The 19258-nt window shown below is 44.9% G+C and overlaps 1 protein-coding gene across 1 annotated transcript; it reads left to right on the plus strand.

The window, feature by feature from the left end:
• The first annotated feature begins 2965 nt into the window (after positions 1-2965).
• Positions 2966-16571, plus strand: LOC122371761 (mucin-5AC-like). Its single transcript, XM_043348418.1, has 2 exons — positions 2966-3437; positions 13767-16571. The coding sequence occupies exons 1-2, from the start codon at positions 3071-3073 to the stop codon at positions 15191-15193; spliced, it is 1794 nt and encodes a 597-aa protein (XP_043204353.1). The 5' UTR covers positions 2966-3070; the 3' UTR covers positions 15194-16571.
• Positions 16572-19258: the final 2687 nt, after the last annotated feature.

The following is a 19258-nucleotide window of genomic DNA, read 5'->3' on the forward strand; positions in this document are numbered from 1 at the left end:
GTAACTCCGGTATATCGAAGACTGGAGACCCTCCCGAAAATGTCATCCTTGTGATATAAAAGGGTATGTATCTAATCCGCCTGTCAGTCTGAATATGACATACAAAGTCATTGTGCATTCCATTGCACGCTGCATACATAATGATAATACATAGCTATAGCTATGCCAGTGCTGCCAGATTTGGAGGATTTCCGCAAATCTGGAGGATTTTGAACTCTATTTGCGGACAAATTTCGCTTTTGGAGGATTTTTGATTCTGGAGGAAAATCTGGAGGATTTGTCGCCCGATTATTATATTCAATTTCATGGAAAAATATAACACATTCAAGACTAAAAAGTCATTTTCCTGCCCAGCGTCACCCTACCCGTTAGGATATATCACGTCCTTTATCACCGTGAGACTGCAGAATGTCTCAGTCTGTAGCTATATTTACGAGGGTACCAAACTACTGGCGGATCTAAGGGGGACATTTGGGGCAAATGCCCCCGGCCCCCCTGCAGCGCCTGAAATCGACGAAAATTTTCGTTTTTTTAAGATAAAACGAAAACTCAACAACTTTTATAAGAAAAAGTATCTTTTAAACTGCACAGCAGTGCGAAAAGATTCGAAATCCGATGGGTTTTTAGTATTTGGTGAAACTTTTTTGGGGGTATAGCCCCCCGCAGCGTCCAAGACCGCCTTTCTATATCTACCAATAGGATTTGGAGGAATCTGGAGGATTTTTGTAACTGATATAGAGGATTACAGCCTTCCCCATCTGGCAGCACTGAGCTATGCTCACTATAGTGAGCGGCACCATTAGGTGCTGGAACAACTTACAATCGCCTTGCATCGGCACTGGAACACCATCAAGAGGATATGCATCCATTGATAATAAAAAGTAACTCTGTTCAGGCGTCGTGTATGCGATTGCGGTAGCCCGATTATTGAAAAGATCGCTGACAGAGCCTTCATTGGCCCGTTCCATTTACCAGTAGAATCTCATCAATCGAAACTTCGCCCCAATCAACACAGGTCTACAAATAGGACTTCGTATTCATCCATAAAGCGTACAAGCCGCGGCCAACTTAAAGGTAGTGTGCCACCTTTGAAAGATTTCCCGTTTTATTTTTCCTAGGATAAGAAGCTTCTGTTTTTACCTAATATCGCAAAAAAAAATCAAAAATGGGCCTGGAATAGTGCCTTTTTCGCCTAAAAGTTTATCGGTTTTTAGATATGTATAACAACTGTAGTGGGCTCACCTGCAAACAGGCGTCGGGCAACAATCGCGAATGCGGCGCACTTGTGACAATAAGCAAAGGTCATTATAGTGTTACGACCATACGACGTACGGGAATGAGTTATCAGCTGTCTAATCGTAGACAACACAAATGTCGAGCCTTAAACTGTAAGCCTGTATTGGTATTGTTTCTTAAATTTGGCTGTCGAACATTAATTTGTGGTTTGAAATATGATTTTATGTAAAATAATTGATATGAAACAGCGTCTCTTAAGTTATGACCCCATTACACCACACGCAAGTGGCAGAAATGACAATGATCAGCTGACGCATTTTTCTTGGCCGAAGTCAGAGCGCGTGGCCCGGCGCACCACGCGTATTTGGAAATTCCGACCTCGACGAGCATGAGAAGCCACCTAACAGGCGTGTTCGAAACCGCAGGAGATGATGATGAACGGGTTTATCGAAACTTGATTGGATGAGCCTATCGGTAATAGCGATTTTAGTGTGTGCATTTATTGTTCATAGTGGTGTGAAATGTGGTTGGGGTACGACCGACAACCCGTCGGGGCGAATTTCGCACTGGGGTACTCAAAATTTGAAGAATTTAAGACGTTTCCATAAGTTTTGAAGGTATGGATAAGTTCTAAAAATCCGGTTCTCCTTATCCGGGTCATTAACTCCATATGGTCCAAGAAAGCTGGCACACTACCTTTAAATATCGAAGACTGGAGACCCTCCCGAAAATGTCATCCTTGTGATATAAAAGGGTATGTATCTAATCCGCCTGTCAGTCTGAATATGACATACAAAGTCATTGTGCATTCCATTGCACGCTGCATACATAATGATAATACATAGCTATAGCTATGCTCACTATAGTGAGCGGCACCATTAGGTGCTGGAACAACTTACAATCGCCTTGCATCGGCACTGGAACACCATCAAGAGGATATGCATCCATTGATAATAAAAAGTAACTCTGTTCAGGCGTCGTGTATGCGATTGCGGTAGCCCGATTATTGAAAAGATCGCTGACAGAGCCTTCATTGGCCCGTTCCATTTACCAGTAGAATCTCATCAATCGAAACTTCGCCCCAATCAACACAGGTCTACAAATAGGACTTCGTATTCATCCATAAAGCGTACAAGCCGCGGCCAACATAACACTAAATGTACCTAATTTATAATTACCGGTGCCAATGAGTACAGCGTGCATGGCATGCGAAGTGTGTACATTGCGCTGTGACCTGTAAATCGTATTCCTGTCAGAAATATCATGTCGCAGACAGTTCATTTCGTGGACGCACGCTGTGGTCAGCACCTTCATGTCATGGTCATAATTACAGTGTCGTGTTTTTATGTCATGTTCTGTTCAGCTGGGTGTCGCAAATGGCGTTACCATGACAACGGGCTCAAAGCGGCGGCGGCGGCTCGGACAGCACGGTTGTCACTTTGGGGTCAGAGCTGGTGACCTGACCTGCTCACTGCTGTGTCAGCTGGCGGTGTTAGTGTCAGTGTCAGGCGGTGTCACTCAGACGGTGTCAGGCGGTGTCAGCTCAGCTGCATCAGTCAGACATGTCAGCCTGTGTCAGTCGGTAGTTCTGACACGGCACTGAAACATTACTCTGTAAATTTCTCAACACAGAATCAAGTGAGATTAGTCCCCCCATTAATTTCTTCATTGAACTTCTGACCTGTCGAGTACACCATATGAGAACAGCCTCCTGAAGCATGCCTTTTTGTTTCAGATAATCCATTCCACAAGAAAATCCGATGACTTTGACGCAAGCTATCTCATAAGAAGATTCATCGATCACCAGTACCTATACCGGATTTGCATCCAACGAATGACTGTGTCCTTATTTTCAGCTCCACCCATCCCATTTTTCCTACCCATGCCCCTGTTCCTGTCACTATCCCTCCCTCTCCTCTCCTTCGCCGCTCTCTCCATCCACCTAGTTCTATCTGAGACTGCCTCTTTCCTCCTGCAGAGCGGCCCCGCCTCTGGTCACCTGGTGACCTCCTCACTCACACCCTCTCTCCTGACCTGCTCTGTCGCTTGCTCTACCTCGATGCCTTCACGCTGCATTGAGTTCGCCTACTTGGATAACGGCACGTGTCTTCTGTTCGGGTGCCCCGGGGCAGAGGGGTCGCCCGGAGCGGGAGAGAGTGGTGTGTACATGAGGAGAGAGAGAGAGGTGGAGTCGTGCCCAGGTGAGAAACGGGAAAATAGAGAGAGAGAGAGAGAGGGAGGGAGAGAGAGAGAGAGAGAGAGAGAGAGAGAGAGAGAGAGAGAGAGTGAGAGGGATAGAGGGGAAGAGAGAGAGAGAAAGAGAGGGAGAGAGAAAGAGAGAGAGAGAGAGAGAGAGAGAGAGGGGAGATCTCGGGTAATGTTAACTTTGGCGAGTTTTATTGAGTGAACAGTTACTGACAGGAATTTAACGGGCATTACCTACTAAGGCAGTGAAGCAGACGTAAGAATAATTCGAAAAATGCATGGAGAGAATGGATTAAATTGGTCGATGGGGTAAAATGGCCTCCCCAACCCGTACATTAGCCGACCCAAGTGGATGAAATAAGCCTAGCCTGAACCCTCTAATCATTTGCCAATGCCATTTCTAAAGCCACCATGCGAAAAATGTCAAAATTCTTAGGAAATATGTAGGAACTCCAAATATGTCGTGTATAAAATGGTGTTTCACACTGAAAAATTACAGTACCCCCGAGCTATTTAGTTTTACGCCGTTCTTGCAAATTTCATTAATGTGACCTAACTGACCTTTGACCCACGACCTTTTTCTCTTGCATATACCAGGCCAACCAGGCTATATCATATATCAGACTATATCAGGCTATAGCATATATCGGGCTAAAATGATGGATGTCAGCGCACATATCCTGTGCTGTGCGTTTCAGACGCTGTGATTAGCAAACCAACAAGTCACTTATGATGTTTGTCCAATGGATTATGGTGGGTGCCAGGGTCGCGTAAAGTCCAGGTCAAGGTCATTGACCTAAGCTGACCTCGGCTGATAGTTTAACCCTCGCATGTGTGCGGCGTTTGCCAGCTTCTACATAATGTGTAGGTGGGGGGGGGGGGGGTCGGTTGGACCCCCCTTGCCGTTTGGACCCTGATCGAGCTAGAGCTTCTCGAAAAAAAAAAAACGGGCGTGTTACCCGTGACGAGAGGAAGCCGATGATACCTAATTTTAAGGTCCTAGGTCATTGGTTGACCTTCCAGGTCAGATCAATGACCCAAAAGTCGGGAAAATCGGGACCTGTTAGAAAGTCGTAAACTGTGGCCGCTATGGGTTTTTCGGGGTGCTGACCACGAATGTCGTGTTAGTTTTGATCACCGATGATGTCTAGGCATTTAGACCATGTCGGGTCAGGTCAGGTCAGGTCAACCAGTAGAGGTGTGACGGGTATTCGTAGTACGTGTCAACCGCCTCTGACAGCTACGTAAGATGTTACGAAGGCACCAAAACTGATTCGTGAATGTTCAAATAGTTTCTAAATTTGAATTCAGCTAAAAAAAAACTAGCCTAGAAACATGCAGTAAAGCTCGAGAAAGTGTACCGAGGTCACCAAAGGTCAATGACCTGACCTGCCCTTTAGGTGACCTTGACATCCACCCAAATACATGGGAGCACCATCAAATCACATGCCTGAACGTTTGAAACCACGAGAAGCTTGCAAACGCGCGGCTAATGTGAGCCGACATACGCCGAATCGCGATTTCGGCCAAACATGGCCTCGAGAAATAGGTCACAGGTCAAAGGTCACATGGGTCAGGGTCATTAAATTTTAGAGTAGATGTAAAAATAATCAACCTGAGGGTACTGAAAGTTTCGTCGCGATCGGCCGCTTTTTTCGCGAGTTGTTTGCGAAAAACCATGGGGGGGGAGGGGTCCATCCGACTCGCCTGCACATGCGAGGGTTAACAACTTTATAGGGTAGGTACGAGCCACTCACGGATGTAGCACCCATTTGAACATTTAAAAGCTCTACTTTGATTATGGACGAAATGACCAATGCATTAGCGGCTGTGGAAACGCCAATACGCGCAGGTTTTCTTGACCCTATTTCGAGATAAACGTGTTCTTACGTTCGTGTAAACATCTATTATTCCTTTTCTTTTCGTAGTCTTTTCCCAACTTACAAATAGATATGGGCAAAAGCTTTATTTGTTTCTCGCGTTTATGAAAAAAAACTATACTTGGATGAATAAATTTTAATTTCAGTCTCAATTATCTAAATAAATTGGATACAGTGGCACCACCGAGTAACGACCACAACACACGGGACTGGTTTGATATCACGGTGAGCGCCCTAGGTCAGGAAACCGCCGACACACGAGAAAGGTTTGTGGGCTGTTCGTGAGTCGGTTGGGTCACGGACGGTAAAACACAGGCCTGAAATTGGTGTCACACACGTGACTAACATTGAACGGAGGCAATTCTAGCGAGGTCAGTCGCGCGATAAACTTGACCCTCGCCGGCACAGGCCATTTTGCGTTTTTCGACGGCACGGGGGGGGGGAGGGGATTGGGACGACCCCTCTCTCTCGCGTTTGGCCCCTAATTGAGCTAGTGCCTGGCGGAAAAAAACATCGTGTAGGTCGTCATGAGACGAAGCCAAAGGAACCCGGTTTTAGGGTCATAGGTCAAATGGTGACCTCTGAGGTCAGGTCAATGACTCAAAAGTCGGGAAAATCAGGACCTGTTAGAACGTCGTTAAGTGTGGCTGCTATGGGGCTTTTCGGGGTGCTGATCACGAATATCACGTTAGTTTTGATCACAGATGTTGCCTTGCATGCAATGCATGCAATGACCTGACCTGACCTTCAGATGACCTTGACACCCGTGACCCGCCCTAATTCATGGGACCAACATCGTATTACATGTTTGAACGCTTGAAACCACGAAAAGACTGCAAACGCGCGGCTAATGCGAGCCGACATACGCCGAATCGCGATTCCGGCCAAACATGGTCTCGAAAAGTAGGTCACTGGTCAAAGGTCATTTGGGTCAGGGCATGTCAGGGTCATGCAATTTTCAGGGTAGGTGTCAAATTGATGAACGCGAGGGCACTGAAAGTTTTGTTGTTATCCGCCGCGAGTTATTTGCGAAAGGCCTTATTGGGGGGGGGGGGGGATAAATGGGTTCTGCAATCTGCGGTAGAGGCAACGCGTGACTAACATGCGTTGTGATGAGCGCCTTTTGCGGAAGCTAGCTATTTCAACCGGGGCTAAAGGGGCGGCTAACATTTAGGCTTTGGTGGGAGCTCATTTCTTTCCATGCACTAAATAAGGGATAGCATAAAAATTGGGTGGGATTTAAAGGTATTGTGGTTCCACCCTACCCACGTCCCCCCCCCCTCGACTGATAGCACCTGAAATCTGCATGGTATACTATTTAGAAACAAATAAGATTGTGTCAATATCAGTGACATTGTCAAAGTCTCAATCATAGACCTCAATAAGCAGAGGTCTATGTCTCAATGATAAGATTTGTATGCGGAATATCGCTCAGCTCGCCATGTGTGGCTTTAACTGTTCAACATTGAGACAATCCAGCTGACGCGCAAGTGGAAAAAATTTAATCGTTGTTAAAAGAAATTTTCATTTATCGACAAAGCTTACCTTCTTGGGGCGAAATGCACATTGGCAAAATGGCTCACATTTGTGTTATAGAGCTATTCAATTTATATTTACCATGATGATATTTTTTGGGAGGGGGGCGGGGTAAAATATGCGAATGTCCAGTTGTATGTAGGAGTGTAGAAATTAGGATAGACCTGACCATGCCTTTTTTGCAGTTGCTGAAGCACGCAACTCGCAAGTGCATGTCTGAACATATCGCGGTGAAAAGGCTGTCATAAAACATTACTTTCTGAAACCACCCAACAAAATATTGCCCTATTGCCAATAATTTTTCTTCGCTTACATCAGTAGACCTTAACCCGCGAGTTGCTGGGGGGGGGGGCGTTAAACGCCCCCACTTTTTTTGCCGGGCCATAGCATAAAAACGGCGCGCCGCAGGCGCGCCAAATTTTAGGTACCTGTAGAGAATTGATTGAAGTTTATTGTGACAAAGTTTCAAAAAAATCGGTCGAATTTTTTTGAGATATCGAGGTTTTAGTGACGTCATGATTTCTGAGTTTTCGACCAAAAACGGCATATGTTCAAAAAATCATAAAAAATCACAGAATAAACATACAGACATGCCGTAAACGCCATTAGACTGCCAATACCATGATCAATCAAATGGATATCTTCAATTATTGATTATCGTTCCGCATTTTCCAAAATCTTGAACTGAATCTGGGCAATTTTTCGTGACCATGATACATGAATTTCTTAAAGGTAGTGTGCCAGCTTTCCTGGACCGTATGGAGTTAATGGCCCAGATAAGGAGAACCAGATTTTTAGAACTTATCCATACCTTCAAAACTCATGGAAACGTCTTAAATTCTTCAAATTTTGAGTACCCCAGTGCGAAATTCGCCCCGACGGGTTGTCGGTCGTACCCCAACCACATTTCACACCACTATGAACAATAAATGCACACACTGAAATCGCTATTACCGATATGCTCATCCAATCAAGTTTCGATAAACCCGTTCATCATCATCTCCTGCGGTTTCGAACACGCCTGTTAGGTGGTGCGGTAGACCGCGCCCAAAGCCAGGGTCCCGGTAACGTGAGGTAGCCGAGTCGGGGAAGCGTGCGCTGACCCAAGCCGGGGCCGCGCGTCCTCCCGGTGTCATGTGATAGCCCGGGGCTGCCCGCGGGGATGCGGTAGACCGCGCCCAAAGCTGCGGCCCCGGCTTGGGTCAGCGCACGCTGCCCCGACTCGGCTACCTCACGTTACCGGGGCCCTGGCTTTGGGCGCGGCTTCTGCTCATACTTTGTGGTGCGGTGGTGGTGCGTCGGGCCGCGCGCTCTGACTTCGGCCAAGAAAAATGCGTCAGCTGATCATTGTCATTTCTGCCACCTGCGTGTGGTGAAATGGGGTCATAACTTAAGAGACGGCTTTTTCATATCAATTATTTTACATTAAATCATATTTCAAACCATAAATAATGTTCGACAGCCAAATAAAAGAAACAATACCAATACAGGCTTACAGTTTAAGGCTCGACATTGTGTTGTCTACGATTAGACAGCTGATAACTCATTCCCGTACGTCGTAACTCTATAATGACCTTTGCTTATTGTCACATGTGCGCCGCATTCGCGATTGTTGCCGACGCCTGTTTGCAGTTCAGCCCACTACAGTTGATATAGGGCAATTCCATGACAGATCACCTAGGCATGTTCACCATGACCTCTCCGATTTTGCTCAAATTTGGCATGCAAGTTGACCTATGGGCACTACTACGTCCCAGTGAATTTTTAGTCTCTAGGTCACAGGGGTCATGAGATATGGGTCATACAAATTTTAAGGTTTCCCGGAATATTGAAATATAAAGTATTTTTTATCTCTGCAACGGTTCACCGTATCAAAAAAAGTTATATATGAAATAATAAGCGCACAGGCTGGTGCGTCTAGCAAAAATGTGAGCGAAACCTCAGGGTCATTTTTTGACCTTGTGACCTTGTGACCTTTTCTTGACCCCGTGACCTTTCAAATTTGTCCTATTTTGAAAATTCTGATTTTTTCTATCAGAGATGTCTTATTCATGCTCTTAATAGTGGTATGTGATTTGGTTGGTATATCGGACCTGTTGACCTCAAACTGAGGTCAACAATGTGGTCATGACCTGACATGAAAATGACATCTGCCGAGAACATCATGAATCATAGGCAATATGGGTGTCATATGAAAGCTAACTTCACGGAGAATACATTGGTGGTGTTTTTGAGTAGGTATGGGCCGGGTCAAGGTCACATTTAGGTCAGTGACCTAACACAGCATTGTGTTCTTTGAAGGTGGCGCATTTTATTTGTTTGGTAAGTCCAGTGATCAGCATACAATAAAAAGGAAACAAAACGTCATAAAACGTCTTTTTATTCAAAAAGCAGAAATAAAATGCACACATACCCATATAAACACACTCGCAAAAACACACACATTCATACACCTTGTTCGAGGAAGTTCTTTCAAACAAACCCCAGTGACACACGCGCTGTGAAGAACGAGTCTCAGAAGACTCGGACAGCTTGAAGGCTGCTATGGTATTGGAGTCGAGCAGTACAAAGCGGTGAAACGTCCTGGTACCCTTCACCATGCGGGCACTTGTGAAGCTTTCTTTCATTTTTGTCTTCGTTTCTGTCTTCGTTTTCTGCTATTTGCGTTGCGGGAGCTGACGCGGGAGCTGAAGCGGCATTTCAGGCAGTGGTTATTCCCCACATTTGAAATGAATGCCCAAGACTAAAAAATACACTACTTCTCTGACGGAGCAGCGTCCCAGTACAAGAACAAATACAATTTTGCAAATATATGTCATCATGCCGAGGATTTCGGTGTTCAATGTGAGTGGATTTTTTGCCACCTCGCATGGCAAAAGCGCATGCGATGGTATTGGTAATACTGTGAGGACCACCTTACCGATAAAATGCATTTCTTCTTCGTTTCGGCAACGCAAATAGCAGGAACGAAGACGAAAATGAAAGAGAACGGTTCACAAGTGCCCGCACGGTGAAGGGTAGGTAGTAGGTACCAGGACGTTTCACCGCTTTGTACCGCTCGACTCCCACACCATAGCAGCCTTCAAGCTCTCCTAGTCTTCTGAGACTCGTTCTTCACACCGCGTGTGTTACTGAGGTTTGTTTGAAAGATCTTCCTCGAACAAGGTGTATGTATGTGTGTGTGTGTTTGTGCGAGTGTGTGTATATGGGTGAATGCATTTTATCTGTGCTTTTTGAATAAAGACAGACGGTGTTTTGTGACGTTTTGTTTCCTTTTTATTGTGTGCTGATCACTGGGCTTACCAAGCAAATAAAATACGCCACCTTCAAAGAACACAATGCTGTGTTAGGTCACTGACCTAATGTGACCTTGACCCGGCCCATACCTACTCAAAAACACCACCAATGTATTCTCCGTGAAGTAAGCTTTCATATGACACCCATATTGCCTATAATTCTCGACGTTCTCGGCAAATGTCATTTTCATGTCAGGTCATGACCACATTGTTGACCTCAGTTTGAGGTCAACGGGTCCGATATACCAACCAAATCACATACCACTATTAAGAGCATGGATAAGGCATCTCTGATAGAAAAAATCAGAATTTTTAAAATAGGACAAATTTGAAAGGTCACGGGGTCAAGAAAAGGTCACGAGGTCAAAGGGTCAAAAAATGACCGTGGGGTTTCGTTCACATTTTAGCTAGACGCACCAGCCTTTGCGCTTCTTATTTCATATATAACTTTTTTTGATCCGGTGAACCGTTGCAGAGATAAAAAATACTTTATATTTCAATGTTCCGGAAAACCTAAAAATTTGCATGACCCATATCTCATGACCCCTGTGACCTAGAGACTAAAAATTTCCTGGGACGAAGTAGTGCCCATAGGTCAACTTACATGCGAAATTTGAGCAAAATCGGAGAGGTCATGGTGAACAATTGGAAAAAAAATTAGGTGATTTGTCGTGGAATTGCCCTATACATATCGAAAAACCGATAAACTTTTGGGCGAAAAAGGCACTATTCCAGGCCCATTTTTGATTTCTTTTTGCGATATTAGGTAAAACCAGAAGCTTCTTATCCTAGGAAAAATAAAATGGGAAATCTTTCAAAGGTGGCACACTACCTTTAAATTGAACTTTTTGAGCCAAACACGTACACATATGATAAAATGAATGTCACCATCGTGTTCTACGACCCAAATTACCTATAAAATATGTGTCACAGGCTGCGAATATCAGTTTTGATATTCGGGGATATGTGCCTACCCGGTTGACCTGACCTTGACCCTGACCTATGCTTGACTGACCCCTATATGGAGCTGACACTCTTGTAGGCCTTATAAGACGTATTGTGCACCGTTTTGACAGAGTTTATGGCGAGAGGCGCCCATTGCGAAGTCCTGAAGTCCATGCTACTGAAAGCCCGATTTCAGGTGTTTGACCTGACCTTGACCCGACCTGTGACCTCAAAATTCAACTTTGAAGTACTCATCTGAAGCGTCTCGTCGCGCTCTTTCGTTTGCCGCCTCGTGCGTTTCGCTGCGCCTATTGGTTCTCGAGTTATCGGCTGGGGGCGTTTAACGCCCCCCCCCCCCCCCCAGCAAACGGTGGGTGGCGAAATACCCCAGCAACTGCCGGGTTAACCCGCGCCGTGGGGTCTGTTTATAACGCGACCTGGTGGGGGGGGGGCTATTTTTTGCCCCCCCCCCTCGTATCTCCGAAACTACTGGACGGATCCGCAAAATTCAAACGGCGTTCGAAAGGCCTGTCAAATTTGTCGAAGGAAACCAAATTTCATTGACCTCGGGGTCACCGATGACGTCACAGGTCAGGTCAAAGATGAAATGTTTCACCGTTCACGGGTCTTCTAGGGAATGCGCTATAACACCGAGGAAAACGCATTTTGTCGAGAATCAGCGGTAGGGCGTCAGTTGCCTAGTAGATATGTTGCTATTAGAGGTCACTGGCAATACCAGGTCAGGTCACAGGTCAGGTCACCAAGGGTCACCGGTCAGGTCACATGAGCCCAACTTTACTAAGGTTGTGTGATACATGTTTTATGGCCAATTTTTCATTTCCAACTCAATGGTGTTGGTTGTAAGACTATCAGGTACGGCTTAGGTCACTTTCTGGTGAAGTTCAGGTCAAGGTCAGGTCAAGGTCAGGCCAAAAAAGGTCAAATTTTAAAGTTGATAGTTTTGCATAAAATGGGTATTGATTCGATGCAGCTCGTCACGGGGAATCTAATGGTGGTCTTTGTTTTGCGCTACGGGGTCTAGAATTGCTAAAAATTGAGTTTGAAAATTTGACGTCATCAATTTTGAACAGTTTTTTTCGCTATAACTTCGCCAAAAAAAGAGGTATCAATCTCAAATTTGGTATGTGGATGGAAGGCGGTAAGGACTATCACATATATTCCGGTTTTTGCGAAATTCAAAAAACTTTTTGGATGTATCGATTATTATATCCAAAAAATCTATTTTTTGATTTTTGGGGGTCAAAATCCAAAAATTTCAAAAATCCGAGATAACAGTTTTGTAGCCCTGTCCAATCTACAGCTTTTATGTCTGTATCATTTTTCTGTATTTGCAAAGCTATAGGCCTGACAGCTCTTCCCGCGAAACCCTTTATTTGGGTCGAAAACGGCAGAACATGACGTCACTCTGACGTCATTTCCGGCCAACCTATCATAGCCTTTGGAAAAATTTTTGGTCACAATGTGTAAAATTGATGTCCGGGAGGGTACTGAAAGTTTGGTGACGATCGGCGCAGCGGTTCTGGAGATATATCGAAAAGTCTGGAGGGGGGCAAAAAATAGCCCCCCCCACCATATAGTATTTAGTATTTAGTATTTAGACATGTCGTACCCAATGTAGTACCCAATGTCGGATTTTCCCGGAGGTTACCCCATCAAACACGTTTGCACGTGGCACGTGCTTTTCAATCGCCCCATATCTGACCCATACCATGTGGTAGCCGACACCCCGGGGCACAACATATTGGATCATTTTCAAAATCTACCGTGGAAATTTTTTGCAAAATCGTTTTGAAAATGATTTTTCGAATTCGCCATTGGCTCAGCATGGGGTAACTGTTCGTGCCGATTACCCGAAATTTTGTCATTTATATTTTAAATAATTACCACCGTCAGTTGGGATGCCAGGTCGCGGGTTAATGATCATCACGCAAATGCTTCGAACAAAGAAAACTACACAGTTCACAACGCAACGCAATGTTACTAAGCGAGACTCGTGTCAAAGTCAATGGTTGATTCTCATGAACCAGTATGTCACACTTAGTTCAGGTTAGTTCCTGGGAAATATTAACGGCATAATAAGTACTTTGTGGTCCATGTAGCTCCCGTAAGAAAGGTTTTTTTATATTCCGGATCGTACATAGCCTGCGCTCGCATGTCGTGACATTTGGCTATGTCAATTACCTAAATGGAAACTGAAGTTTTATTTTTCAGAGTTCAAGTTTTCTGACCGACAAAATCAGCCTACAGCTCAACAATACCACAAGAATGCATTCCACTGACACTTAATTTAATTGAAAGACTGATTGTGTTTTTTTGCGATATGTATCCATTTTTGAATCCGTTTAGACCGGTATTTGTTTGCAGCAAAATTCGCATTGAACGCAAAACGTGTGCAAAACATATCAAAGCGGTATATAGGCATACCTTCACTCTCATTGAAGTGAGAGTTATCACTGGTATATAATGGCTCCAAAACGGTTGTGTGCGTTATATTTGCGAAATGAATGAAATAATATACACATTTGACTACGTAGCTACATATAATTATATGCATCCGTTGTTGCATCCCAGTTGTTCACTTATCCAGCAAAGAAGAACCAAGTGCATTTTGAACATCCCTTAGCGGCTGACACCTGCTCTCTTACAGAATATTCCTCAACCGAGATGGCAGTTGGATCTTCAACAGTCGTCTTAACAACTCTGCCACCGACTTCCTCAACGCCTGTGGGATCTCAGCAAACGGAATCCACACTGGAGCCCGCTTCAACCGGTGCTGAAGGAGTTATCGCAGAAATCTCCACAGCCTCAACTACGGAAGCAACTTCTCCAGCTGCTGACGCAGAGTCTTCAACTGCTGGCAGTAATGCCCAAGCAGCTGACTCTATTACTTCGACAACTACAACTACTGACACCGTATCTACTTCTGCTGCAACTGTTTCTTCAACTAATGGCATAGCTTCTGTAACAACTGACATCTCGACAGCTACTGCTATTTCAACTACCGACACCATTTCTTCAACTACTGTCACTGCCGCTTCAACTACTGGCACGGAAACTCCTGCTACCGGTTATTCTGATCAGACTACCGAATTACCCACGGACATGACCCCTGAACTGACCGCCACCGCTGACACTGACGCCATCACCGACTCCAGTGTGACAACGGCTCCAAATACTGAACTATCTTCCACTTCAAACACGGAAGTAACAGCTGCGCAAACAACCGATGTATTCACTACTCCAACTGGATCAGAAACGACCACTGCAGTCACTGAAACGACAACGTTTTCTACGGAAATAACCACAGAAGTAACTACTAACGGGCTCACTGATGGAGCTTTTCTGACTACTGAGTTTATCAGTGACTCGACCACTGAGAGTACCAGTGATACGACTACTGAGATTACTAGCGGTTCAGCTTTAGAAATGACTAGTGATCCGAATACTGATGCAACTAGTGATCCAGCCACTGAGATCACTAGTGATGCGACCTCCGAGATAAATAGTGAAACGACTACTGGAGGAACAACTAGTGATCCAACTGCTGATGTTACTAGTGATCCGACTTCTGATGTTACTAGTGATCCAACTACTGAGGCTACTAGTGATCCAACTCCTGAGGTTAATAGTGATCCGACTACTGGGGCTTCTAGCGATCCAACCACAGACGGAACGGTATCTCCAGCTTCTGAAACGGCATCTCCTGGCGCTGACCTGACGACGGCTCCGACTGCAGCGGACAGCACAGCCCACAGCGTGCTAACGGCCGTCCCAACGACAACGATAAGCAAGTCATCAACTGAAGTCACTGGTACCCCTACTGAAACCACCAGTGCAGAGGATGAAACTACCATCACAGCAACTGAAACTACTGCTCCAACGACGGAAACTACTACTCCAACAACTGAGGGAACTCCTTCAGCAACTGAAGCTACTGCTCCAACTGTTCCAACAGCTGATACAACCACAACAGCCTCTTCGTCTGTCACAACCGCGGGAACTACGATTACAACGCATGGAGCTAATGTCACAACTGATGAAGCCACCGTTTCTAATACAGGACCAGCTCCCTGAACTAATAAGGTGGCATGTACGATGCCAAACTCAATGAGTGATTCATTCTGCAACAAAATCGTTTATGTTCATTTTTATTTACGTCATACCTGTTTTGCGGTGCCACGCAAAATGGCGTCACTTGTGTATGAAAGGTATTGATCCGTCTTTCTCGTTCCTTCCGTTGTCGGTATGTGCCGTTTTTTCATTCGATTGTTTATTTGGGATCTAGGTACTGGTTTCTAGTTACACACAGAAAATACATTTTAAGCACAGCACCAGAGGTGAAAAAAGCCTGCTACTCGCCTGCGTGCGTAGGAGACAGCCATAGGAATAAACAGACAGATTCGAGCATCTCAGTTGATGCATCTCAGTAGATAACTAGGCCGTTTCCACTACAATCAGAGCTGTCTTCCCATAGAAGACCACTATGGACCACGGCACAAAAATTTAACAGCGTCATCTCTTTGTAGACAGCTGGGGCTGAAAAATCCCGCCGGTGCGACAGCCGGTGCGTTGTGAAGCGCCATAGACAACGCAGGAAAAACGGCGACAGCGCGACAGCTCGTCCCCGCTCGTCGCCGGTTGAGCGGAGGCGGGGACCGGCGCGGCCTTGGCCGCCGACGGAGTAGGGAGGGACCGGGCGATGGGACGGGGGACGTCACATCTGGGCCACAACTGAGGCGAGGTCCATGACCATCGGTCCCAGAAACTTGGTAGGAGCGTTGATAATTGGTCTTGACTACTGAAGCAAAGATAAGTGAAGCAGTGACAACTGACAATCCTTTCGTGAGTTCTGATTGAACTGGATTAGGAAGCCAGGACGAGCTAGGAAGTCGATCAGACCTATAGGTAAGTTTAATGATAGTGATTTATTTTTTGTTGTGTGACTACTGAAATGTGGTGTTGCGTTGTAATGCCCAGAGGCTGAAATTTGAAAGATCAGTTTATTTCTAACATTCTAGCCTCATTTTCAAATGTACTTTTTAGGCCTCAAAGGTGATGAGAAAACGGCAAAAAAAAATGGTACCTACTGTTTCAAGATGACTTGTGAAAAATTGGCGACAGCTAGACATCGCGTAGGTGACAGCTTTTGCTAGTTTTATTCACCTCTGCACAGCACATCATATATGACATAGCCATCTGCAAAAAAGAAGAATATCAGACTCGGACAATGTTTGAAATCTGACAGCAAAGGCGGATCCAGAAATGTAGTCTTGGACGCTGCAGGTGAGGGCATAACCAATAAAAACTCCAACTTTCCAGATGGCAAGATCTCTGATTTCGCTACATTATGCATTTCTGTGCGATTAGAAAAAAAAACATGTGTAGCTTTGGTGTATTATTCGGATGCGAACAATATAATAAACATAATTGTGAATAAATGCGTGAAGACTCATTGGTCTTTTCCTCGAAAATGTAAAAACAATGCCAAAAGTTATATTTAATGCGGTGAGCTCTCGGCTGCAAGCCTTCGTCAAACCGGCTATTTGTATTCGGCTATTTTGTATCGTGTCATTTTGTTGGTTTGACGAAGGCTTGCAGCCGAAAGCTCACCGCATTAACCTTCCAGGCGGTGGGGGTGGGGGGCTTTTTTGCCCCCCTTTATTTTTTTAGATATATCTCGAGAACTGCTGCGCCGATCGTCACCAAACTTTCAGTACCCTCCAGTGAATAGTTGTTGCACATTGTGACCAAGAATTTTTTCAAAGGCTATGATAGGTTGGACGCTAATGACGTCAGAGTGACGTCATTTCTGCCATTTTCGACCCAAATAAAAGGTTTCGCGAGAAGAGCTGTCAGGCCTACAGCTTTAGAGATACAGACAAATGTTTCAACATAAAAGGTGTAAAATTAAGAGGGCTACAAAACTGCTATCTCAGATTTCTTAAATGCTTGGATTTTGATAAAAAAAATCAGAAAATAGATTATTTGAATATAATAGCCGAAAAATCCAAACAGTTTTTTTGAATTTCGAAAAAACCGGAACATATGTGATAGTCCCTACCACCTTCTATCTACATACCAAATGTAAGATCGATACATCTTTTTTTTTGTCAAGTTATAGCGAAAAAAACTGTTCAAAATTGATGACGTCAAATTTTCAAACTCAATTTTTAGCAATTCTAGACCTCGTAGCGCAAAACAAAGACCACCATTAGACTCCCCGTGACGAGCTGCATCGATTCAATACCCATTTTATGCAAAAATATCAATTTTAAAATTTGACCTTTTTTGACCTGACCTTGACCTGACCTCCACCAAAAAGTGACCTAAACCGTACCTGATAGTGTTATAACCAACACCATTGAGTTGGAAATGAAAAACTGGCCATAAAACATGCATCTCACAAGTCACAAGTCACAACCTTAGTAAAGTTGGGTTCATGATGGTGACCCTTGGTGACCTGACCTGTGACCTGACCTGTGACCTGATCTGTGACCTGACCTGGAATGACCAGTGACCTCTAATAACAGCATATGTACAAGACAACTGACGCCCTATCGCTGATTTTCGACAAAATGCGTTTTACTCGGTGTTATAGCTCTTTCCCTAGAAGCCCCGTAAACGGTGAAACATTTTATCTTTGACCTGACCTGTGACGTCATCGGTGACCCCGAGGTCAATGAAATTTGGTTTCCTTCAACAAATTTGACAGTATATCGAACACCGTTTGAATTTTCCGGATCCGTTCAGTAATTTCGGAGATACGGGGGGGCAAAACATGCCCCTCCCCCACCGCGCGGAAGGTGGCCGGGAGGCCCACCGCCTGCCGGGTTAAATATAATTTTTGGCAATGTTTTTACATTTTCGAGGAAAAGGTAAATGATTCTTCACGTATTTATTCTAGCTATGTTCCTCGCTAAAGCATGTCACACCATTAGTTGTGAATAAAATGTTGAAGAGTACGTGATGTCACCCTACATTATTTTATTTCTAGATAAAACGGGAAACCTCTATCAATTTCGGGTGCTGTAGGAGGGTGAAGGGGTATTTTCCCAAGATGTCTCTCTCCATCTGGATTCTGGGTACGTCAGTATGTGAGAGCGTCAAATTTCATCCCACTTTGGCACTCCAACCTCCAGCTCTACGCGAGTTGATCAGCGCCTGCTATGCGGTACAGTCTATCGACAGGCGCCTACCACTGCTGCCATCTAGCGACAGGCTGGTAAGTCAGTAGTTGTAATTCCGTAGACATGGTAGGACCTCGTCTAACTAATTCCCCACGGTAGCGGAATGAATTGCCCCGTAGCGACCGGCATAGGGCTCTAGCCTAATGCCAATATCTTCAGCCGCCGTGTAGACAACCTGAACCGACAACAGGTCCGGCAAGTAGGGAGAACAACGCACGAAAGAACACAAAGATATATTTTGTACAGATGTCGCTAGTATTAGAGGAGGGAGCTGTTATAGATGACGCCACAACACAGGGCCGCTCGTGTGATGGTCCAGTGGCTACTTTTGCAGCCTGCAGGTCAGGGCAAAACTGTGATGACATCGTGATGCTTATAGAATGTACATCATGCAGCACTTGCATCGATGTCCGTATCAATATTGGGGGAAGGTTAATTTGTAGCCTAGGCCCTAGGCATGCGTAGAATCACCGTAACTTTGGATAAGCCTGAAGAACGGGATTGCGGACTTCGCTAATTGCTGCCTCAAAAATGCTTAGTCTTCGGCACAGTGTTATGATAACCACTACAAGCGTCAATACAACATTTGCCTCATGAGGTCTGAGATCAAATCAAAGCCATCGAAACTGAGAAAATCAAGATCTCGTCAGGGACTCCGGCTCTCTCCCGGCGCAGCGGTACCGCGAGGGATGCTTGATGAGGAATATGAAATATTCCTTTTTGTAAGACAAGTATTTTCTCTTTCTAAGTTTATATATTCCTTAGTAAAAATTGCTAAACAGATTTTTGCAATGCTCTTTGATCATTCCCGCCATTATTTCAAAAGTTGGTAACTTCATATCTTTTGAAGATTTAGCCCTCAACCCAAAATGAATGACAGTATGTTTCCGCCATTTTGGTTTGAAGAGTTCCTTTTGCGCATGGCAGGCTCGCGGCACGAGAGCGAGGTGAG

The sequence above is a fragment of the Amphibalanus amphitrite genome, unplaced genomic scaffold, assembly GCF_019059575.1.
Source record: "Amphibalanus amphitrite isolate SeventyFive unplaced genomic scaffold, NRLGWU_Aamphi_draft 001276F_arrow, whole genome shotgun sequence".
In the NCBI taxonomy this organism is placed as follows: domain Eukaryota; kingdom Metazoa; phylum Arthropoda; class Thecostraca; order Balanomorpha; family Balanidae; genus Amphibalanus; species Amphibalanus amphitrite.